The 24,178-nt window shown below is 48.4% G+C and overlaps 1 protein-coding gene across 5 annotated transcripts in view; it reads left to right on the top strand.

Annotated features, from left to right (window-relative positions):
* Window positions 1-16,426, top strand: part of SRGAP3 (SLIT-ROBO Rho GTPase activating protein 3) — a 321,293-nt gene extending 304,867 nt beyond the window's left edge. For 4 of the 5 annotated variants that reach the window (XM_050778617.1, XM_050778616.1, XM_050778615.1 and 1 more), the window contains 4 exons: window positions 2,527-2,707; window positions 3,988-4,137; window positions 6,199-6,526; window positions 11,077-16,426. In XM_050778617.1, the coding sequence (XP_050634574.1) occupies window positions 2,527-2,707; window positions 3,988-4,137; window positions 6,199-6,526; window positions 11,077-11,490 (1,073 nt within the window). In that variant the 3' untranslated portion in view covers window positions 11,491-16,426. The remainder of the gene's footprint in view (window positions 1-2,526; window positions 2,708-3,987; window positions 4,138-6,198; window positions 6,527-11,076) is intronic. The other variant, XM_050778618.1, reaches the window with a different exon arrangement.
* Window positions 16,427-24,178: the final 7,752 nt, after the last annotated feature.

Genomic DNA, 24,178 nt, shown 5'->3' with positions numbered 1-24,178 from the left:
GGAGGTTCAGCCCTGTTCCTCCTGTTTTCTTTCCCTCACATTTTCTGCTCCCCTTGCTGCCCCACTCTTTCAACTTCAGGCTGCTGTCCAGTGACTGCTGGAGGCTCTGGTGATGGTAAAGGTAGAAACAAGGAACCAGAGGCAGCCCCTCTATGCCCCTCTGAGTATCAGAAAACCTCTGCTTAGGTCAGCACCTTTCTTAGTTTGGGGAATCTGGGTCAGAGGAAGTCCCTGGGTGAACCCAGGAGCACACAGCTGTCTGGGCTCAGCTCCTGCCCTTGCAAACCCTGCGGCCTTTCTGACTCTTGTAACGAGGCAGGCAGACGGGCTAGCAGGCAGTTCCAGCACACAGCTGGATGTGAGATTCAAAGATGCTGCAGAGAGAAGGACCAAGATCTCTGTCTGTTTTACTGAGGATGTGACTCTGAGTCAAGATCTGAGTTAATTTGACCCATTTAGTGGTGCTGTCACTTCCCCACCTCCTTCCCTCCTTCCTTCTCTCGCATCACCTTGGTTAGAATAGCATTTAAAGACATTTGTCAGGTAGCCAGCTGGGGAAGCTGATTTGACTGTTTGAGGCCTGCTCCCTGTAGAAGGCTGCCTCAGTCACTAAGAGCTAAATACATCCCAAAGCCACTGCATCTTACGGGGCCACAAGCATGGTCTTCTCGAGCCAGTTGCTTTCAGAGGGGAGCCCTGGTGCATGTGTGTGGTGGGGAGTGATGCAGAGTGAACAAGGGAGTTTCCTCCTGCTGCTCTTTGATTTTCCATGCCATCCGTGGCCCTTGGAAGTGCACCAGCCTCTGGTAACAACATGTGCATAACTCTTATAGAGTACTATGTGCCAGACACTGTTGCAAGCACTTCATGTATATTAACTCACTTAATCCTTCTAATAACTCTGTAAGATAGGTTCTGTTTATTACCATTTCCATTTAACAGATGAGGAAACTGAGGCATAGAAAGAAAAACTAGGTATCCCAAGGTCGCACAACTAAAAAGTGATAAAGCCAAATATTCTGAGCTTAACTATGTGATGGACAGGTGGATGAACAGATCAATGAAGACAAGATTGTCCACAGTGAATGGAGCAGATAGCCCCAAGAAAGCTCAGCATGGGGAAGCTATCTGCAGGCTAGAGAGAGAGAGGGGTTGCTTTTGTTACTCTTTTGCTCTATTAAAATAAAAAAAGTAAGAATTATAATGTTAAACATCTTTGTGCTTGCTTTAAAATATTAAAACATTAATACCTGTACAAAATCAGTTTTCTACCACGTATGGACACTTCTTAGGGTAGAAACTATAAAACAGGTGGCATAAACTGTAGGCACAATCCCCTGCTCCCCAAAAAGTCTCTTCCCCAAATATCACTAGCTGTATGGTCCTTAAACCATACAGTTTAAACCACTTAAACTCTCTGCAGTTTAACATCTCTTCTCTGCACCCATCCTATAGGCCAAATCCATTAATAATTATAATCACAGTCATGACAGCTGCTGTCAACTGAATACCTGATGAATGTCTGTACTAAGCTATGTGCTTTTGTACAAGAACTTTTGTTTATTTGCTTTGAGACAGGGTCTCGCCCTGTCACCCAAGCTGGAGTACAGCGGCATAATCATGGCTCACTGCATCCTTGACCTACCAGGCTCAAGTGATCTTCCTGCCTTGGGCCCTAGAGTAGCTGGCACCACAGGCACATGCTACCATGCCCAGCTAATTAAAAAAATTTTTTTTGGAGATGAGGTCTCACTATATTGCCCAGGCTGGTCTCAAACTCCTGGACTCAAGCGATCCTTCCGCCTCAGCCTCCCAAAGTGTTGGACTTATAGGCATGAGCCACCATGCCCAGCCTCTCTTCCTCTTATAAAGACACCAGCCCTAGGATTATGACCCCACCATTATGACCTCATTTAACTTTAATCACCACATTTACATTAATTAAAGCCTCTATCTTAAATACAGTCATGTTGGGGGTGAGGGCTTCAACATACAGATTTGAGGGAGACACAATTCAGTCCTTAACAATGAGCTTTGAAGAGTCTGGGTACCCTTAAAAATCCTGTATCGGATTTTGCACGGATGAGTCTGCATACATGATGTGGCCTCTCAAAAGATTAAAAATTACTAAAAGTATTGTAAATGACAAAGAGGAAAAGGGCTCATAGAAAAGTAGAAATATTAATAGAACTTGTGTTAAGAGGTAGAAGAAAAAGAAAATTCTACAATATTGTCTTAATGAGCATTAAAAAGTAGAGAACAAGAAGGGCAGTGGAAAAGGAGGATGTATCAGCATCCTCTTTACATTTTGAGAGGTTTGATGGTTTGCCTGAGGTCACAGGGTGGAGGATGGATCTGAGTCTATGACCCCAGGATCCTGAGCCCTAGCCCACCAGGCGTTCTGTCCATGTTCTCACCAGCTGTGTGGTCTGTCCTTCCCCAGAGAAGCCAGGGCCATCTGAGTGAGGCTTTTGAGCTGCCGCTTTGCTGACCTCAGATATGCTCTTTCCCTTGCTTTCCTTCCAGAAGTGGAGCAGATCGAGGCTATTGCCAAGTTTGACTACATGGGGCGGTCCCCGCGTGAGCTATCCTTCAAGAAGGGGGCCTCGCTGCTCCTGTACCACCGCGCCTCGGAGGACTGGTGGGAGGGCCGGCACAACGGCGTGGATGGACTCATCCCCCATCAGTACATAGTTGTACAGGACATGTGAGTGGAGTCGAGACTTCTGTGAAGAATGCTGAAATAGATTAGTGATGTCTGGAATGGGCACCATAGGGGAGTGCTAGCTTGTATGCCAGCGATTTGCTCTCCTTGATATCATGCGCTTGGTCTTCTGTGAGAATGGGTAATATCTAACTTCCCTTTAAATGGTGATCCACTTAACAGACATCCAAATTCCTCCTTCTGAGCACACAGAAACAGTGTTGTGTGCCCCTGGCCTACATTCTGATGCAGCTGACAGCCCCCAGGGCATCCATCACCCTGAATCAGTATCCAGGGGATCCTGCCATGTGCCTCCATCTCCTAGGCCTCCCCTGCCTACCGTTCTACACTCCAGAGGTAGCTGTCTTAGGGGATAGGCAGAAACATGCCCTTGTTTCTGATTACTAGGGTACTGTTTTTTAAAAAATAATTTCAGGGGTTAATAAAAAAGAGCCCTGCATCCCAAATGCGTAGTCCTACCACAAAAAGTCTGCACTTTCCATTCCTTTGAAAGCCATGGAAGCTTCCAGTGCACACATTCCTTGGGATCTCTGGTCAGGCTCGGCAGAACAGATTTACCATACATGCAGCCACCAAGCTGAGCCTCAAGGGAAGAGGATTAAAAGCCCACATTGTGATGGGAAAGAGGAGGTCTCAGCCAGAGAAAAGGCCAGGGCCAAGCAGACTGCCAGAGGAATGCCATAGTGGAGGGCCCTCGGCAGCCTCCCGATGCCCGCAGACCTCTGAGATCGGGGACAAGTCACCGCAGCAGAGGGCCATGGAAGGAGGCCAGCAGGGCACCCCTACAAGCTTGTGAGCCATGGCACAGTGGCCCAAGCCCTGGGTGGGGAGGTGAGGGGCAGAGGCAGCTTCTTCCTCCCTTGCTTAGCCAGAAGCTCTTTCTCATGGAGTCACACAGAGACTCAGCGCTCAGCCCTCGGTGCTCAGCCTGCAGACTCCATCCCCCCATTTCTCCAATACACGCCGCAACATTTAGTTTTTTCTAGCCTGGAGTTGCCCGGGAATGAACAAGCTAGAAGAGAAAAAAAGAGGAGGTAGGTGTGGGACAGAAGAGGGTCCCAGCTGCAGAAACTGACCAGGAGTGTTGCAATGGGCATGCATGGTAGGAAGGCACCCAGTGGGCAGTGGCCTAGCAAGCACTGTGGGCACAATGTAACCATAAGTTGTGTTAATTCAGCCCCTCAGACATGTATCAGGGAGCCTTGTATATGCTGGGTTCTCTGGGGCAAGGCGCCTCCAATTCATGTCTGTCTTCTCCCCAGGGATGATGCCTTCTCCGACAGCCTGAGCCAGAAGGCCGACAGCGAGGCCAGCAGTGGGCCACTGCTGGATGACAAGGCCTCCTCCAAAAACGACCTCCAGTCCCCCACGGAGCACATCTCGGATTACGGCTTTGGGGGGGTGATGGGCCGGTAGGATATGCGGATTCATTTTTTCCCTGCTAGTGTCAAGCCTGTTCATGTCTGATTTGGGAGAAGCACAAGGGCAGAGAGGAGAGAAGGAGCCTACTGCAGCCCCCTGTTCCCCACAAGATACGATGGGCACACTGGGCAGGCTGGCTGGCATTGGCCCAAGGCGGCCAGGTATAAAACAATCCAGCCTGTATTGCAGGGAGGAGGAGGAGGAAAGACATGTGTTGGGAACTCAGTGCTTTTTCGTTTAAAATAATAATAATGTGTGAGAAAGATACAAATTGGCAAGTATTTTTCCTACCTCTCTCCAGTTCCTGTACCTCCTTCCAGCTTTCTGTTGTAGAACTGAGTTGTTATATTTAAAAATGTAAAGTTCACATATTCCCTGAAATGCACTACATAAACAGAAAACTCACACCTACTCATGTGTTGAAGGAAATTGACACTTGACTCCACCCACTTATTTGGAGGGAGCAGTATTACCAATTTCTTCGCTCCCTATGTGTGGGCCAGGCTGTGTCACGTGACCTTTCTACCAGGCAAGGAGCAGTGCATGTCATTCTGAAAAACAGGTATAATCCAAAGTATATGATTATCTTAAAAAGTTAATGAGGAAATAAGAAGGAAAGAAAAGCAAAACTGACAGTTTCTCACTGCCTTTTTAGTCGCGGTCTCAAAATGTCATATTCTGTGTTTTTTCCAGTGGAGGGGTCATGTGATCAACCCACACGTGTGGGTGTTTGCAGATAGGCCCCCCAAAAAAATCAGTCGCAGTGGGAACACACAATTTCTGAACTTATTTCAGTAAAAATACTGATGCCTCTTTTCTGCAAATTCCACTCAGTTCAGCAGATAGCTCAGGGCACTATGGTAGAATTGGGAAGGGCAGGGAAGTAGAAGGCTGGGGTAGGTAGACAAAGAAGTTATGGTCCCCTGACTTCTAGGAGGACCATATCTTCTGCCTCTCTTTTCCTTTCCCTCGTCCCTCCCTCACCTCCTTCATTCTTGTTCTTTCTAAATACTGCTTCCTCTCCAATACCTATGCTTTGGTTCTGCTGGGGCACCCACAAGCACTGCTTAGCTCAGCTGGTGGCACTAGGATCTGAATCACTGCTGGTCCCTAGTCATAATCCATTCCCAACACATGGTCCCTCTTCCTCTCCCCTCACCACGTCTAGCCCTTCAGACTCTTGGTGACCTCTGTAGGATGCAGCAAAATCTCCTGTGTATAGAACCTCTTATCTTCAAGGTGCTTTCAAACCCACTTGAAGCAAAGGTAAAGGGTGGGCAAAGGATCTTACTTAGACCCACTTAACAGATTAATAAAGTGGGCTTGAGAGAGGACACAGGAAAGCATGCGGCAGACACACGGCAATAACTCACCCTCCTGAAACACACCCTAATCGCCTTTTCACTGCACCAGAGCCTCCCTGAAGTGGGAAAGGTATCCAAATGCACAAAAGGGCTGTCCAGCCATGCAGGGTTTACTCTTGAATGACTAGTTTTCAAAGATACAGAAAAGCCTCATAGAAGGAGCCCTCTTCTGGAGAGATTGGGGGTTGGGTGGCAACATTAGAGTGTCTTCAGTTCCCACGGGACCCCTCCTGTGCTTGCAGGGTGCTGGTAACTTTGGTACAGTCAAGCCTCAAAGCTTCGACCAATTAGAAGCCCCTCAGAATCATGGAAATGTCTGAACTTTTTCAGAGGGTATCATGAGCCCAACTAACCATCACCAAAGCGTTTCCAGGGTTGGAATCCTGTAGGCCTTGACTTAGCATGTAGACCAGATGCATTTTGCGGTTGGCAGCACAGCTATCTGTGGCCTGGAAGCGCTGTGCTCCAAATGCTTTTGTGTTTGCACATTAGACCTCCCCCTGCTGCTGAGCTGTGTGCTGAGCCAGGTCTTTCATTGTGGAATTATGGGGTCTGGCTGAATGAGGCTTTACTGTACCCGCTCCTTAGACTAGCGTGTAGTGTGTGGCATGGGGTTGACTCACCCATTCTGAGACTTGCCAGGCTTGACCTCTGCCCCATGCCCCTCGCCCCCTGGCTCCTTTGCAGAGTGCGGTTGCGATCTGACGGAGCGGCCATCCCCAGACGCCGAAGCGGGGGCGACACACACAGCCCGCCCCGGGGCCTGGGCCCCAGCATAGACACGCCACCCCGGGCCGCTGCCTGCCCCAGCAGCCCCCACAAAATCCCCCTCACCCGGGGGAGGATCGAGAGCCCTGAGAAGCGGAGGATGGCGACGTTCGGGAGCGCTGGCAGCATCAACTACCCTGACAAGAAGGCGCTCTCCGAAGGGCACTCGATGAGGTCGACCTGCGGTTCCACCAGGCACAGCAGCCTAGGGGACCACAAGTCCCTGGAGGCCGAGGCCCTGGCAGAAGTAAGGGCCAGCGGGAAGGCAGGCTGGGCAGCCAAATGCCCCAGAGGGCAGCGGGTGGGAATCCGTGGAGCGGAGAGCCACCTTGGCCTTTATGCCAGGCTCATGGCTAAGTCAGAGAACAGGAGAGTGAGTGGCTTCCCTGTCCCTTGCTGGGCTTCCCATGGGAATGGAGACTGGTTGGGAGCAGCCACTGCTGGGGTTCCTATAGAGACTGAACACCCCCAGTGTCCAGGGCTGGAGAGGGCATTGGCCAGATTATGGGGCTGGGGTAATGGCAGGTCACTACACAAAGTGATATGATTCCGTTTTTCACTCATTCATTCACTCATTCATTCATTTCTCTCTTCATTCATCTATTCATTGACAAATATTGATTGAGCATCTATCATGTGGCCATCACCATGCTAGCCACCAACAGTACAATGAAGACCTAAAATGGACTCAGGCACTGCCCACATGGAGCTTACAGTTTAAAGAAGAAAGAGACATCAACAAATACACACACATAGTTGTGAAATAGTTGTTTGATTGGGTGCCTTTAAGGAGTGGTCCCAAGTATTTTGAGAGCCTAAAATGTGAGGATTGCACCTAGGCACAGAGAGACTTCTCTTGGGAGGACTTGACCTGAGACCCAAAGGGTGGGCAGAACTAAATAGCTGAAGCTGCAAGAGAAGAATGTTCCAGGTTCTTCTCCAGTACTTAGAGAGTTGGCTTTTGTTTGTTTGTTTTGTATTTGGATGAAACAATCTATATGATTTTTACATTTGCCAAATGAATAGAACTGTGATTTGTTTAACAATCTGCATAGCTGGTTTCATGTGTTTTTTGACAGTTCGATCATATTTTGAGAAGTTTCCACTTTTTTGTCTCTGGAATTTGGTGTGGGGGCCCATTATGTACCCTCTCCCTAGTGTTCTCTCCCACATAAGGTAACAGAGACAATTGGAACCTTCTGGTCTGTGAGAATTTTACTGTGGAGAGGAAGGGCGGGGAGCCATGAGCTGTGTTCTAGAGGAGGCCAGGCAGGGTTCCCAGGGAATACCCAACACAGAAACAGCATACCTAGCAATGAGTACTCCTGTTCACACCAGCAGGCTCTAGTTTGGCCCCATGCCCACTCCCAGGGGTCCCTGAAGATCAGTGCCTTCCAAGGAGGCATGCCAGCTGCTGGTCCCCCCATACTTTAGGAAACATGACCCTAGTACCCACCCATCATCTGGAAACTCTACCAGTCTAGAAAGTTCTACCAGTCTAGAAAGTTCTACCAGTTATGGTAGAGGATGGCCTGAGGCCTGCCCCAGGGCCCTTTACATTTATAAAGAATCAAATGTAGTCTAGAAAACTGTTTCTAAAAATAGCTGTCACAGCAGAGTAGTTCCACAGGATGCTAGGGAGTGGGTAGGGAATACATGTTCTGTGGTCATCAAGGTTTGGGGAATGCTGCTCTGACAAAGTTGAGTGGCTTCTCTGTGAGACTTCTTAAAAAACCTTTAAAGCCGGAGCCCCCAGCCCCCGGGCCATGGATGGATCTGTGGCCTGTTAGGAACCAGGCTGCACAGCAGGAGGTGAGCAGCGGGAGCCATTATTGTGTGAGCTCTGCCTCCTGTCAGATCAGCGGGAGTATTAAATCCTCATAGGCCGTGAACTGTATTGTGAACTGCGCATGTGAGGGATCTAGGCAGTGCTCTCCTTAGGAGAATCTAATGCCTGATCTGAAGTAGAACAGTTTCATCCCGAAACCATCCTCCTGACCCCTGTCCGTGGAAAAATTGTCTTCCACGTAAACGGTGCCTGGTGCCATAAAGATTGAGGACTGCTACCTTAAAAGATATGCATTGTGAATCTCCAAGAAAGAAAACAGGGCATGCCCCATATCCCAGACTTCTTTGACCTTCATTCATGGAGCATGTTACAAGACCTGCCCCTAGAATGTACTTGGGGATTGCTGCATGTGTTCTCAGTTAGCAGACGGATCTGCACCCTCTCTAGTTTGACAGTTGCCATCCAAGACACCCTTTCACTAACAGAGGTCAAATAGGGAATTGTGGTAAATGATATGTAAATAGCCCACTGCCACTGGAGAGCTTCCAGCCTCGGCATTGGCTCTGATGAGCCCTTGGCTTTGCAGTCTGCAAAGGGGAGTGGCAGCTGAAGAACCCCAAGTAGTAGGTCGAGTGACCCAAATTTCTCTGGTCTCAAAATATCCCTTATGATTTAGATGTGAACCCACTTAAAAAGGCTCTTTGTGGAACTTGCAACATGACCATCCAAAGTGGAAAGATCGAATTGAGGAGGAGATGAAAAGCAATCGTGGTCCCCACTCTGTCCTCCAGGGCCTCTCTGCCGCTCAGCTCTGGAGACTCGCAGCATCACCTCTCGGACTAATGCAAGGCTGCAGCCTAAACAACTCAGCTGATCTTTCTCTGAGCTTTCTGTCTTTCTGCTCACTCTGCTGGGGTAGGGTGGTGGTGGGGGTGGTGGTGATGGTGGTAGAGGGGCAAAAATTACATTTTATTTATTAAAGTTTCACCTTGCAGCTCATGCTGGACTAGAGCAAATAGAGAGTAGTGAGGTCAACAGGGAGCTTCCTTCAAGCAGAGTGGTTGATGATTGGGTGACTCGGCTCCAGGAAAGTGGGCTGTGTCACTGCAGGGCTGGCACATAGCAGAGAGGGAGAGGGGTCTGCCTTCCCTCCCTTCCTGCAGAAAATTGCCCCCAAAGCACCTCCTTTTGAATAAGGCACAAAAGACCCTTTCTTAAAGTTGCCAGTGTTCTGAGGCAAGGAATGAAATATCGTGGAGAAACATACAAGCTAATATTAGCCATTAGCCAGACATCCATAGTCCCCTAAAAAAAGGATAGGCTGTGACAATGAGGGGAGTAAGAGCTCGGGACCCTGACCCCAGCCAGATTGAAGCCTGCCATGGGGCCTAGAGCAGGCAGGAAGCCACCTGCAGACAGGGGAAAGAGAATGTAAAAGACCAGGGTAGAGAAAGGGGCCGGCCCCAGTATCTCCAGGCTCCACCCCCACCATCTGTTTCACCAGACTCATACTTTTTATTTTTTTTAGGATGTGCAATAAAGCAAGCCTGTCTTAATAGTCATCATTCCTCCATGAGGTTATGCACAGCACCTACCAGTGGTGGCTTAGGCAGTATCCCTCACGGTGCCCTCGATCGTTAAGCCAGTTGGGATCTGGCCCAGCTGAGCCCGAGCAGCTCCTCTCACGTCTGTGGGATGCGGAGGCATCCCTGTCAACAGTCATGGGAACCCGTGGGGCTCTTGGGCTAGAAGGATTTTGTAAACCACCGTCTGGCAGTTTACAAAGCTTCATCACATCCATTATCTCACCCCATCTTCACAGTAAATGTCTGGGATTGTAATAGATGAACAAAATATGGTGCAGAGTGATCGAGATTTGCTCAGGGTCACATGGTCAGCAACTGGCCACAGAGTCTTTTTACTCAAAAGTCCGGGGCCCTGTGGCCTGTCCAAGGGCTCTTGGGTTAAATGCTGCCTACCAGCGACAGCACCACCTTGGGCATGAGGGGACGGGAGCTGAGGGAAGCTGCCCTGTGGCATGGTGAGCCCAGGCTGCCCTGGGCGGTGGGGAGCTCTCTCTCTTTGAGTACTTCAGATTGCTGTCCTCCTAATGAGCTCTCAGATACTATAACATCCTCGGGAATTATGTAGGCAGAAGATTTTTCTTGCCTGTTAAAATTTCCGCTTTTTAAAAAACAAAATTTTCTGATTATAATACAGAGAAAAGAGTAGCAGTCCCTCTATTCTGGGATGGGCACTGTGAACATTCTGATACATAATCTCCAAGAAATTTTTCTGTGACCAAGGATTTTTTTAAAAACTAAAAGTACTGAACTGCCTGGGTTCAGACTTGGGCTATGCTGCTAATTAGCTGTGTGACCTTGGGCAAGTTACTTAACCAGTCTGAGCTTCTGTTTCCTCACCTGTGACATGAGCATAAAGGTAGTTCCTACCTTAGAAGTGTGAAGATTAAATGAATTATTAGGGGACAGGGTTTGGATTGGTGCTTAGTGTTAGCTATTATTGCTACTGGTATTGTCATTAGTATTTTTGAGTGCTTACTCTGTGCCAGGGGTCACACCAGGCTCTTCACAGGGACTGTATCATTTAATGCACTCATCAACTCCCTAAGGTCCATATTATAATGATGTGCCATTTACAAATGAGGATTCTGGAGGCTCAGAGGGTGAGGGAACTTGCATAAGGTCACATAGCAAGGGAAGTGGTAGAGCCAGGATTTGAATCCGTGTCTGTCTGACTCCAGAGCCTGCCCTCTTTGTCAGTAGTGTGACCTGCCCTTATTAAACCTATTTCCTGTGCAAGGCAGCATGCAGGGGATATCCACATTGGTTCTCCCATGGGATTATAAGACATCCTGAGGACTTAATCTCCATCCCTGCCGCGAGGCTTCTGGGGAACCTCCCTAAGAAGGGAAGCTGCTTAGCAGACAGGAAGGACATGACTCCAGGTCTCCAGACTCTGCTGACCCCAGCTCTCTCTGTCCCCAGGACATCGAGAAGACCATGAGCACGGCTCTGCACGAGTTGCGGGAACTCGAGAGGCAGAACACGGTCAAGCAGGCGCCAGATGTGGTGCTGGACACCCTGGAGCCCCTGAAGAACCCGCCAGGCCCCATCAGCTCGGAGCCCGCCAGTCCCCTTCACACCATCGTCATCCGCGACCCCGATGCCGCCATGCGCCGCAGCAGCAGCTCCTCCACCGAGATGATGACCACCTTCAAGCCAGCCCTGTCCGCCCGCCTGGCTGGCGCCCAGCTCCGCCCGCCCCCCATGCGGCCCGTGCGGCCGGTGGTCCAGCACCGGTCCAGCAGCAGCAGCAGCTCGGGCGTGGGCAGCCCGGCCGTGACGCCCACCGAGAAGATGTTCCCCAACAGCTCAGCGGACAAGTCAGGCACCATGTGACCTGCAGGATGGGCCGCACCGCCATGGCCCACTGTGGCTCGCCACGGCCCAGGGTGGCCTTGGTGGCTTCCATGTGCTTCCCAGTGACCCTGGCCTTGGAGGGCAGAGGTCAGTCTGGGAGGGTGTGTCTGTGCAGAGCTGAGGCCCAGGCACTGGCTGCAGCTCACGTCCAGCCATGGGAATCCTACAGACCTCTCGCGTGTCAACAGATGCCCAGAGGAGTGCTGGAGCTGGAGCAGCCCCAGCCACAGCATTTCCTAACATGGAGGCAAAATACCACATGGCTTCTCCCGCATATCGTCACTGGAAACTTCCTCTCTCGACATTCTCTCTACATACCTATATGTGTGTGTATATTGACGTGTGCATATATACACATGTATATGTATGTATGTGTCTGTAGGTGTGTGTATATATATATATTTATGCATCTATATACATATACTAGATCTGGACACACACATACTAAGTGTATATAGTATCTCCTTTTTCTTTTTATGAAACTTAGATTTACCTCAGACCCATGCCACCAAACATCTCCCACCGAGTTATTTGGTGGGATTTGCAGGGACTTTTCTGGGAGAACTTAGAGGCCCATAGTAACTGCAAATGAAGCAATATACCACTAACCTGCAGAAAAACACAAACGAAAACAGACTCCCACTGTCTCCAGAAGTCGTGGCCTTCCAGAACAGTCTGCCCCTCAAGGAAGGGTGAGGCAGGCAGTACCCCCAAGCAGTCTGCTCCCAGAGGTGGGGAACCCTTCATAGGAAACCCCCACCCCCGTCCACCCCAGAGACCCTGCCCTTCCACCCGGAGGCCAAAGGCCAACAGTACTCCCGAAGGCATGGGAGAAAGTTGGCGAGAAGACCCCTGACTACCACATCCTTGTGTTTGTGTGTAGAGGCAGGGGATAGTGAGAACCTAAGCCCCATCATAGCACAGTATTACATGTGGTTGGGAAAAAGGGAAAAATAAAAATACAGTGGTGTGGAATACTTCAAAACCTAGAAACGCTGTAGGAATAAATCTGTGGTAACTATAGAGGTTTAACTTATATCATTTTCAAACTATTTAATTTTTTCTTTTCCTGGTTCTACTAATTATACTGTGTCAGATTTGGAACTAAACAGGCAAGGAGACTTTGAGTCACATCGTTTTCATTTTAAATCAGGCTGTGACGCACTGTGGCTGGTGCCGTCTTGCATGAAACGCATGAGCCGTGAGCGCCCAGTTCAGACTGGGGCCAGGGAGGGGCAGTCCTTGACACTTTCTATCCTAGAGGACACTGTCGGTTGAGTTAATACAAGTGACATAGCTTCCCTTCCCTCCCTCTTCACTCACTCCCTCCAGAACATTTAGTGTAGATGAAAATGTGGTGATAGAAATGGGTGCATGATCTTCATGTGTAACAGCAAGGCCTTTGCCTTTTGGCCGAGTAAAGCCCTTCCGGGTCACTCTCCTTTGATTTCATTTTACCTCCTCTTCTGATCGCTTCCAGAGATGAGCTGTTTCTGGATAATGGCACATGGGCGAATCTGTGTGCCCTGTGGGCCACTGTTACTTACCCTCTCCTGCCAGACCCAGGGGCTTTTCCCTACTCTTCCCAAGCTTCCTCTCTCTCGAGGACAATGAAGTTTGAAGTCAAAAGGCCCAGAGTCTGAGTCCCAGCCCCAAGCACTTAGGAGCCTTGTGACTTAGGGTTTGTCACTTCACCTCATTGAGCCTGGCTTTTCTGCTCCATAAAATAGGGTAATAAAGGTCAAACAGCAGTGAGCAAGCTGTGTACACTGGAAAACACTGAATCAATACAATGCTCTTGTGATTGTCATTAGTAAGGTAAGTCTTAGATCAGAACCCTTCAGCCCTTCTATTTGAAACCTCCCAATGGTATTTCAGAAGTGAGCAGTGGAATTTTCCTGCCATCTTAATAAGAGCCCTGGATTCCATCATTAACATTTCAGCCCATTGGATTAAGTGGTGCCTTCTCCTCTGGTCCCTGACAAAAAGGTAAATACACCCAAAGGGAGGGACCTAGTTAAGTCACTGGCACCTAGATGTGTTAGGAGGGTAAAGCCACTCTACCTTGTCTGAAGGACTGGACTTGACACCCCACAATGGAAGGGAGCATCAGGAAAGGAACAGAAAAAGGATCTCAGGGAGAGGCCGGTGTCAAACTTGACCTCCCTTGTTTGGCCTAGGATGAACCCTTCTCTTTAGCTCCTGGATATGAAAGGCCATCTGCCTTGGAGCACAGAAAGCTATTGCCATTTTACAGCTTAAGAGAGTAAGGCCTTGGGCTATGCTGTGACCTGCCCAAAATTTGACACTGGTTAAGAGCAGAGGCTGCGTCAGGCTCTTAAAGTCATGTGTTCGCATGCTGGACGCTATACTGTCCAGCCAGGACAGAAGACTTCTGATTTCTACCCTCAAGATACTCCCAGATCCTAAATCCAGTAGCCTCCCAGGCAAAATATAGCAATCTCTGCCACAACTACCAGATTAAAAGCAACAATCAGAGTAGAAAAATCTGTTGCCTGATATACATAACACCAATCAGACCATGTGGATTTTTCTCTGAATTGACTGATTTTGTTTTTTTCTTACTGAAAATGGACCTGCCTTTCACTGAATTTTCTGAGGGCAGAGTCTTAGCTGTTTTCTTTAAGCACCTATTTTTTTTTCCATTGGGAAATGGCTGATGAGTTCACATTTAGGGATGTACACACGCAGCTGGCAGACGTCTCCTCACTCATCCAGCCCCAAATCTGAGCCTTGACGCAGGCCAAGTGGAAAAATACTTCCCCGCCCCCCTCCCCTGTTCCCACTTCCTCATCTGGCACTATGCATGTCTCAGTCACCCTCCACAGCACTCAGTGCCATCAACGTTCCCTGAACATTGGCTTTCTCTTTCTGACTCCTGCCTGTTTTAGTCCACTATATATTGCTGTATTTGCTTAAATGCTGGAAAGTAACTGTTAAAATGTGAAATTGTAATTTTTAAAAAGGCTACAATTAAATTTTAGCCAATGCCACTCACCAAATCTTTGCACCTAGTAGATAGATCAATGTAAAAACAAATACCTAACTGTACAGTGAGTGTGGGGGAAATGTAGTAACCTAGTTAGTAGTCTTCAATATAACCAATTGTACAAGGGGAAGTGGTGTTTACCTACTTGTTCATCACCATTATTGAAAGCCGTACTGATCAGTTAGTTGACAACGGGCATTTTTTTTTTCTTTGCTTCATGGAATGATTTCTTTTCTTAACCTTCGACTTATCCTGAGGTCAAGCCTTTTGTCTTTATGTATAACCGATGTTCAATCTATTTTAGGAATGAACCAGCAAGTTGTTCATTTAAAACTGACCAAAGACAATTAATTCCTGGTCTAGTTTCCTGGGCCTTGTGGCTCAGTTGCCGCTAAAGAGCTTTCTGGATAAAATTGAGAACAAGCTGTGCTTCCTACCCCACTCTCCCCCTCCCCTTTTATTCCCTTTTCCTCTTAAAGAGCTGCTCTGAGCTGTGGGATTCTATGAAAAATTCTTGCCTTTCCTTGTTTCAGTGCTAACGATTTCTCACCTTGAAGCGCCTTTTGAACCCCGGACAGAGTGCACAATTGGAGGGAATTGCGAGCTTGGGAATTAGACTTTGGAGTCTTTTCTCTGAAGTCACCAGGCCAGGGGTCAGGAGAGAGATGGATTCCCAAGGGATGAAAGGTTTCTATTCAATGAAGAAATCGGAGTGGGAAGAGACACAGGGAAATTGAGCCATATTTTGGCTATCGGCTGGAACCAGCAGTTCAGAGATCTGCCTTATAAACACTTAAAACTGGTTTGTGGTACACAAAGAGGAGCCAGTGTGGGAAGGGGCCTTTATGTGGGGCTTTCTTCTCTGTTGGAGTCCCTTGGAGTGCCTTGTTGGGTATATTTCTTTGTCATTCAGGAGGCACGAATGTGGAGGACTTCTCGTGACCTGGTCGTGATATGGCACTCAGTGCATGTACACAGCTAATGGAAAAACATGAGGACTCGGGTAATGGTTCTTCCTCTCAGTCTTTCTATTCCTAACTTTTCACACATCCAGATGGTTCCACACTAGAGCAAATGCCTCACTCTCCTGAGAAACCCAGAAAGAAGAGTGGCTGGCTCACAACCATGGGGTTGGCCCCTGCTGGGCTGGGAGTGGGGGTGGTGGCCGGGAGGAAAGGCAGAAAGGGGTGAGCCGAGGTGTTGCCTAGCTGATTTTCTGCTGTGCAGAGCTAACGCTGACATTTCATGTCAACTTCCCCGGTTCTCTGGGGTCTCCTCTCCTCTGAGCAGCCACACAGAGCATTCCCCACATATCCAAAGCTGCCCAGGGGAGCCGAGAGAAGGGACTTTGCTGTCAGGTCCAAGCCCTCCTGACCTCCCTGAGATTGATCTGCCAGTGTCCCACTGTCCCTCTGGGACTGGCCACATGGCCATTGCTGCCCCTTGTTGACACCTCCTTTCTGTGTGAACTGTCCCCGGCAAATAACAAAGCTGTTCCTTGAACCAGAACAACCAGAGTGCACTTTTCCTTCCTTAGACGGAAGTAGATCCTGGCTAGGGTTTCTGCCCAGGCCCTTGTTCCCGGCAGTGTGACTGTTTACATGGTTTGGCAATAGGTTTGATTCTGATTGCTTCAGAGTGGCTGGTCTATTTCGTTTCCTTTGGTTTCCTTCCTCCCCAAATTGTGACAGGAAAAACAAACCAAAACCACCCTAGGAAATTGCTGGTTGCCTGTCCCCACGTGATGATAAATGTTGCCCTCTTCTGGATATCGTTTCTCTACCTTACGACCAAACGCCCGTCCTATAGAGTGTCTGATTGGATCCTCTGTCGCGTATTCTGATGGTGCCTGCTGGTTTGACGTGGAGCTATCCTGTGAAATAAAACAGCTTAACTTTTCTCAAACATGCTCCAGTGGTTTTTGAAAGGGCGAGGTGGCACATCAGGGGTGGAGAGGTCCTGGGGGGACTCCCCGTCCTCCAGTCCACACTGTCTGCCTGCTTCCCCTAGGAACCACCTTTGAAATGTCCATTAGCTCAGATCCAACAGGGTGAAGGTAAGGTTACAAGGAGGACCACTTCCATTGTAGAGCTAACTGAAGAAGGTAACTAACTGTAGGATGATTCCTGGGAAAAGAGGGTTTGGAAATGTCAAAGCAAAGGCAAGTTGGGAGTAGTAGCTGTCATCTGCAGAAAGTGTCTTCAAAAGTTTAAGATAAATTATCAGAGGCCACTGGGTACTGATGCATCAAGGCACATGCAACATTTTGATGTTCATTGTCTACAAATGTCATACAACCTCTTGGACTTTTGTTTTTTACCTGTGTGTGTTCGTGAACTGTTTATTGACCACTTATTTCTGTCCCAGCCACTATATTAAACCCTTTACCCGTATTTTCTCATTTAATTCTCAATACACCATTGAAGGTAAGTATCATTATTATACTATGTCCTGCAGATGAGGAAACTGAGGCTCTGAGAGACTAAACAGCTTGCCCAAGGTTAGGCTAGGAAGTGGAGAAGCCAGAATTTGAATTCAGTCTGCCTAACTCCAAAGCCATGCTCCTTATAAGTTTGTCATACTGCCTCTGATTTGAGCATTGTACTCATTATAGCAGGATTAGGGGCAGGATTTCATGATGAAGGTAGCTTGCTGCTTGTTGCAGTCAAGAAATACTTCAGGGCCTTTGCATCCTGCCAAGACTTGGCATCACGAAAGAATATAAGTTGCCCAAAGGAGATTGTGGGGCTGCCCATGAAAAATGATAAATGGTGATGGCTTTCAGTCTCTCTTTGTGATGAAACCTCTGCTGGGTCTTCATGGAAGGGTCTCTTTGCAGCCTCAGTGACTCATTCCCACCAAAAACATTCATCACTCAGTGATGGTCTCTTGCTAATTCCAGACTCCTCTGCTATGAAAATGTCTTAGTCTATTTTCTGTTGCTGTAACAGAATAGAACAGACTGGGTAATTCATAAAGAAAAACAGCTTATTTGGCTCACGGTTCTGGAGGCTGGAAAGTCCAAGAACATGACACTAGCATCTGGCTAGGGTCATCTCATGGTGGAAGGCAGAAGGGCAAAAGAGACAGTGTGAGGGGCAGACTCTTTTATAACCTTCTCTCATGATAATCCCACTCCCATGGCAATGACATTAATTGATTCATGAAGGTGGAACCCTCATGAACCAGTCACCTCGTATTAGGTGCCCTCTCCCAAGACTATTGCATTGGGTATTAAGTTTCCAACACATAAATTCGGGGGACATATTCAAACCCCTAACCTTCTAAGAGGCTAAACTTTGTATGTGTTCCATAATCTGTGTACTTGCTCATAGCAACAGTACGCATTTAAAAGCTTCAAATCAGGAGCCTTTCATTCATTCAACAAGCATGTATGAAGCACCTTTTTATGCAACTTGCCTCAAGTTAGCTGCTGGGGACACAGAATGATAAGCCCCGGTTCCTTTCCTCAAGTTGCATACAGTCCAATTGCACAAAATGATCACTCTAGAATTCTAAGATTGACTTTGACTCATTGATTAATAGAACAGTGTCTCTAACCCACAGAGGCACAAAGGGCAGATTTTAGCTGCCTGACTAGTTTGTCAGCCACAAAGCGTAGACCATTGCTGGATCATCCATTTTCTGGGCACATCTGTTTAGGAATTTTTTGTTTGCAAATGACAAACTATTCAACCCAAACAGCCCTAAGCAAAAGAGAATTTATTGGCTCACATGGATGGAAACTCCAGGCTAGAAATGGCTTCAAACCCAGGATGATGTGAGGATGTGAGTGTTGTCTCCGGGGTGCAGTTCTCTTCTTTCGGGTTGGCTCTACTTAGCTCTCTGGGTTGACTTTATGCTCAGACAGCTTGTCTGTTATTTTATGGTTGCCCAGTGGCTGCTGAAGATTCTGCTATCTGCACCTCCTCAGCTTTAGTAGTCTTGGGTCTGATTCTCACTGATCATAATTAAGCCACAGGTTTATCCCAAAAGCAGACCAAGGGGATAGAATAGACAAATGGCCTAAGCAACTTGTATTTTCAAGGGTGGTGTCAGTTCCACCAAGAGTCTGCATCAGGGAAGAATACAAGTTGCCCAAAGGAGATTGTGGGGCTTCCCATGAAAAATAACAAATGGCAATGGTTTTCAGTCTCTCAGTTTTAGTGGTTAGCTATGCAGCAAGAGCTAACTGATACACTAGGAAAATGCTCATGCAAATATGCTAGAATTTTATCCTTGTCCATGGACTCTACGTTAACTTCACAATAATAAAGTTAATATCCATCAAGTGCATTCTGTATGTTGACACATTGGCAAGCACTTCACATGCCTTGCCTCATTGAATTCTTACAAACAACTCGTGGGGGTAGATTCTGCTAGCACCCCTAGTTAATAAATGAGAAGACTGACCCTCAGGAAGTTTAAAATGTAGGGACTTTAAGCACTTTCAGGCCAGCAAGGATTCTGTGACCCCAAATGCCTAGCTGCAGGGAGGTCTGGTTGCCTTGACAACCACCTTAGAAGTAAGGTCTATCCCAGCTTCTCTCAGGAACCTATGATAACTCTGTTACTCATCTATTTCTTTTAAACCCTAACATTGAGAATACTTATTATCGATTCCTTGCATTAGTGCCACATGTGTCTTTACTGTTGTTGAGAACACTTTCTATTTCCCCATTTTTCCACCTCAACTCCCCCAAGAACATAGAGATTTATATTAGGTGGGATGTTCATTTTACAGATGGGGAAACTGAGGAACAGAGGAGATCCAGGGCTTGCCCCAAGTCCCAGGATCACAATGAGGGATATAAAGGGTCTCTGGCTTTCCTGGACCCTGACCCATGCTCCCTAGACCCCAGCCACTCTCCCTCCACCCACCCCAAGCATCTCCCACTCCCATGCCTCACACTTGCTGGGTAATTTGGATGAGCTTCAATCATGGGTGTAAGTGCAAAGGCTCTGGATTCAGACAGATCTGAGTGTGGATCCCAACACTGACTTCTATCAGCTGGTTGACCTTAGCAAGTGACAAAACCTCCTGGAGCCTCCATTTCCTCAGGAACACAGCGCTAAGAAGGCTCTCTCCACAGAGTTGTTTGCGGTCTGGAATGGATGATCTACGTAACATCCTGGACCATCCAGGCACTCAGCAAAGGCTGCTGTGTTCATCCATGGTTGCTTCTGCTCCTTAAAGAGTTTCTGCTTCATCTCCGTGCTCTGCAGACAGGAAGAGCAGGTTGTTGGGCATCTGATGAGTGACTGAACCAAAGGAGATCCAAGGAAAAAGCTTCAGTGGGATTCTGCCATTCATTGGCTACCAGATTTGGGGAATGTCTCTTCCCCTGTCTGGGCCTCAGTATCCTCATCTGTAAAACAAGGGGGTTGGGGAAGCTAATCTTATTTCCTCCAGCTCTGAGGGCTCACTTAGTGCCTTGGCAGAAGCACACAAGGGGGAGGGCAACCAGCCCCACCACACTCCCTCTGCTTTCTAAAGGGAGCTCCCTTGATGGCCATGTTTGGTATTGTGCTACCCCATCCACCCCCTGACTCCACTGGATTGAGCCAAGGATGGCAGCTGATGCAACAGCAGTTGATGGTAGATTGGTTAGTCACCATGGCCCTTGGCAAAGCTGGACCTGCAGATGACCTTTCTTGGGAAGCTTGACCCAGAAGTAACAAATGACAGGCCCTGTAAGCAGGAGGAGCAGAAGATGAGAGGCCACAATGATGAGGAGGTCAGAGGCAGAGAGGTGGCCCTTCTGCACCACAGGGAGGCTGAAGTCACTAGGGATGGGACTCCGTGAGCACAATGACAAAGCCAATGGGCAAAGCCAGTGGCAGAGATCACAGGCTCTGAGAACAAAACCACCCAGTTCCCAGAGAGAGCTGGAAGCCACAGCTGAGTACCTGCCCCAGTGCCTGTTCCTCACTGGGAGACCTTACATTCAACCCTCCTTACTTGATGTGACTTGAGTGGGATTTCTGCTTCTTGCAATTAAAAGGAAAAAGGGGCTCACGCCTGTAATCCCAGCACTTTGGGAGGTTGAGGCAGGGGGATTGTTTGAGGTCAGGAGTTCGAGACCAGCCTGGCCAACATGGAGAAACCCCAACTCTACAAAAAATAGAAAACTTAGCCAGGTGTAGTGGTACATGCCTGTAGTCCCAGCTACTTAGGAGACTGAGGCAGGAGAATCACTTGAACCCAGTGGGTGGAGGTTGCAGTGAGCTAAGATTGAGCCACTGCATTCCAGTCTGGGCAACAGAGCGAGACTTAGTACTGTGAGCATATTTGGGCAGCTGTCTAAAACAAAAACAAAAAACAAAAAAAAAGGAAAAAGTAGACAGAATGATAATAGCCAACCTGTTTGAGCACTTACTCTGTTCTAAGCCCCTTCACATATAAAGGCCAACTCATCAGTCCTCTCAACCACCCTTTAAAGCAGGTACTAATGTTACTCCAGCTTAACCTATGAGGAAATAGTACAGAGAGGTTAAGTAACTTGCCATAGGAGACACTACTTAGGCATCATGGAGCTGGGATTCAGAACCAGGCAGTCTCACTCTGGAGCTGGGCCTTCATTCTCTCTCTTAGGCCTGAGGATGAGGCAGGGCACGGGTGTGATCTGAAACAGAGAGCTCCACCGAACTGGGAGTGTTTGACCCAAGATACCTCACCCAGAGGGAGTTTGTGCGTCCTTGGCATGGGGGGTGTTGTGGTGGGGTAGGTGGTCATCGGCTGCACACACAGCCCCCAAAGAAGGAGCAAGGATGGATGCAGGGTTTCACCAGGCCATCCTGCCCCAGGTTGCAGCCAAGGGTCAGGTCCTGCCTCTAACACGAGGGAGCATTTTATGTTGGGAAATTCCCTAGAGAGAGAGGTGTGCGGGGGTTGGGGAAAGGCCTCCTAGGAACAGCCTGCCAGACAATTGCCTCCACCCCTAAGCAGGGAAGTCTAGAAAGGACCCCTCAGTGCAAGTAGCAAGGCATGGCCTTGGAGTAGCCTGAAGAGGAACTTTAGCAGTGGAGGGTTGTGGAGAAGGATGGGGGTGAGGTGGGAGTAAGAGACCCCCCAGGACTCCCCAACCCCCGACAGACACCTCACATCCTCCTCAACACGCCCCCACCACTGCCCCCTGGAAGCGGCAGAAGTGGCAGTTTTCTTTTGGGCAGTGAGCAGAGGTTTGTGTTTAAATAAAGGGATGCTAAGGAGAGGCAGAGAGAGGACAAGAACTTTCCAGGGCTTTTCAGCCACCCTAGAAAGCAGGTCAGCTCACACTGGAGGCCTGGGGCAGGCTCCATACTAGACCCCAGGCTGGGATTTGTGGGGTGGCTAAAGAGGCCTGGGACCTTCCTCTGATACCCAGAGAACCTAGTATCAGGTCTCCCAAGCACTCCTCCCTGCCTCAGAGACATCTCCCCTGACCTCCTTGCTTAAAGCAGTCACCATCGGGTTAATATGTTTTATTTTCTTCATTGCCCTTATCATCACTGGAATTGATTTGTTTCCTTATGTGTAGTCTGTCTCCCCCAACCCAGAATGTAAGCTCCAGAAAATCTGGGCTTTTGTCTATCTTGTCCATACTATCTCGAGATGGTAATAGGGTGTCCAGCACATAGTAGGTACTCAATAATTATTTATGGATGAAATGAATATTCAACCACACCTAGGGGGCAAGTGCTATTTCTGAGTGAGGTGGGCTTGGTAGCTAAACAAAGTCACATCTTTGCAGTCCATTCCCGCGTTTAACAAACAGTTCTTGAAACCTACTGTGCACCAAGTGTTGCTCTGGGTACTGGGGATGCAGCCTGGAACCAAGCAGACCAAGATCCCAGTGGAGTTTAGGCCAAATGCTGGAGACAGACAATGACAACCACAAAGCCAGAAACACTCAGGGCGTGGGGAGGAAGAATACTGGAATCTGCTTTAGACTGAGAGAGGTTGGGATGGCCTCTCTGAGGAGGGGAGTTTAAACTGGCAAAAGCCTGAGAAGGAGCCCACCATGCCAAGGGGTGACCAGGCAGGCACATGATGAGAAAGAGATTGGCACGGGAGAAGAATGGAGAAGGCCATGTGGCTGGAGCTGAGTGGGTGAGAGATGTGAGAACAGCTGTCTAGAAGAATACAGACAGGGCCTTTTGGGTCATGGTGACCATTTTGAAGTTATCCTAAGAACACTGAGAAGCCCTTGGAAGCTTGCAGTAGGGGCATTGCTTGATTCTACTTATTGTTGTTAAAAAATTAACGGCTGGGTGTGGTGGCTCATGCTTGTAATCCCAGCACTTTGAGAGACCAAGTTGGGAGGATCTCTTGAGGCCAGGAGTTTGAGACCCGCCTGGTCAACAGAATGAGAACTTATCTCTACTAAAAAAAATAAAAATAAAAAATTAGCTAGGTGCGGTAGTGCGCGCCTGTAGTCCCAGCTACTTAGGAGGCAGAGGCAGGAAGATCACTTGAGCCCAGGAATTTAAGGCTGCAGTGAGCCAGTATTGTGCCACTGCCGTCCAGTCCGGGTGACAGTGAGACCTTGGCTAAAAATAATAATAATACTAGTAATTCATCATCTCTGGTTCTGGACCACAGCCACTTTTTAACAATGGAAGACTTGGCTGATAATTGAGGATTAAAGTGCTGCAGGGGGCCACAATGCTATGTCATGAATCCCAGATTACAGTGAACCTGCTTCTCTTTATCTGAGGGCTGATGCAAGAGGAAGAGTATTATTATTATTATTATTATTAGTAGTATTTTCTTTTTTTGAGATGAAATCTAACTTTGTCACCCAGGCTAGAGTACAGTGGCGCAGTCTCGGCTCATTGCAACCTCTGCCTCCTGGGCCCAAGCAATTCTCCTGTCCTAGCCTCCCAAGTAGCTGGGATTACAGGCGACCATCCCCACGCCCAGCTAATTGTTTGTATTTTTAACAGAGACGAGTTTTCTTTTCTTTTCTTTCTTTTTTTTTTTTTTTTTTTTTTTTTTGAGACGGAGTCTCGCTCTGTTGCTCAGGCTAGAGCGCAGTGGCCAGATCTCAGCTCTGCAAGCTCCGCCTTCCGGGTTTACGCCATTCTCCTGCCTCAGCCTCCCGAGTAGCTGGGACTACAGGCGCCGGCCACTTCGCCCGGCTAGTTTTTTGTATTTTTTAGTAGAGACGGAGAGACAGGGTTTCACCGGGTTAGCCAGGTTGGTCTCGATCTCCTGACCTCGTGATCCGCTCGTCTGGGCCTCCCAAAGTGCTGGGATTACAGGCTTGAGCCACCGCGCCCATCCTAGAGACAAGTTTTCACCATGTTGGCCAAGCTGGTCTCGAACTCCTGATCTCAAGTGATCCGCCCGCCTCGACCTCCCAAAGTGCTGGGATTACAGGCGTGAGGCAGCGGGCCCAGCCAGGAGGAAGTATTATTATTAGTGTTTCTGAGCCTTGAGTGCCCCCATTCAGTGTTGTTTCCAGCTCTGCTTCCATTCTCCATCCAGACATCCACACATAGTCCGTCTGACCCTCTGACAGATTGATTCAAATTCTTCCCAATATGGAGATCAATGGCCCCTGCATGCTGCAGAGCTGCAGACCTCCCTTCCCAGGCAACTCACAGAGTCCTGTCATCTGTGGAACAAGATTTTCCTTCTTCATTTGTCAGTTATTGTAACTGAACATAGAC

Source organism: Macaca thibetana, chromosome 2 (assembly GCF_024542745.1).
Source record: "Macaca thibetana thibetana isolate TM-01 chromosome 2, ASM2454274v1, whole genome shotgun sequence".
Classification (NCBI taxonomy): domain Eukaryota; kingdom Metazoa; phylum Chordata; class Mammalia; order Primates; family Cercopithecidae; genus Macaca; species Macaca thibetana.
This window is presented reverse-complemented; position numbering and strand designations above follow the sequence as displayed.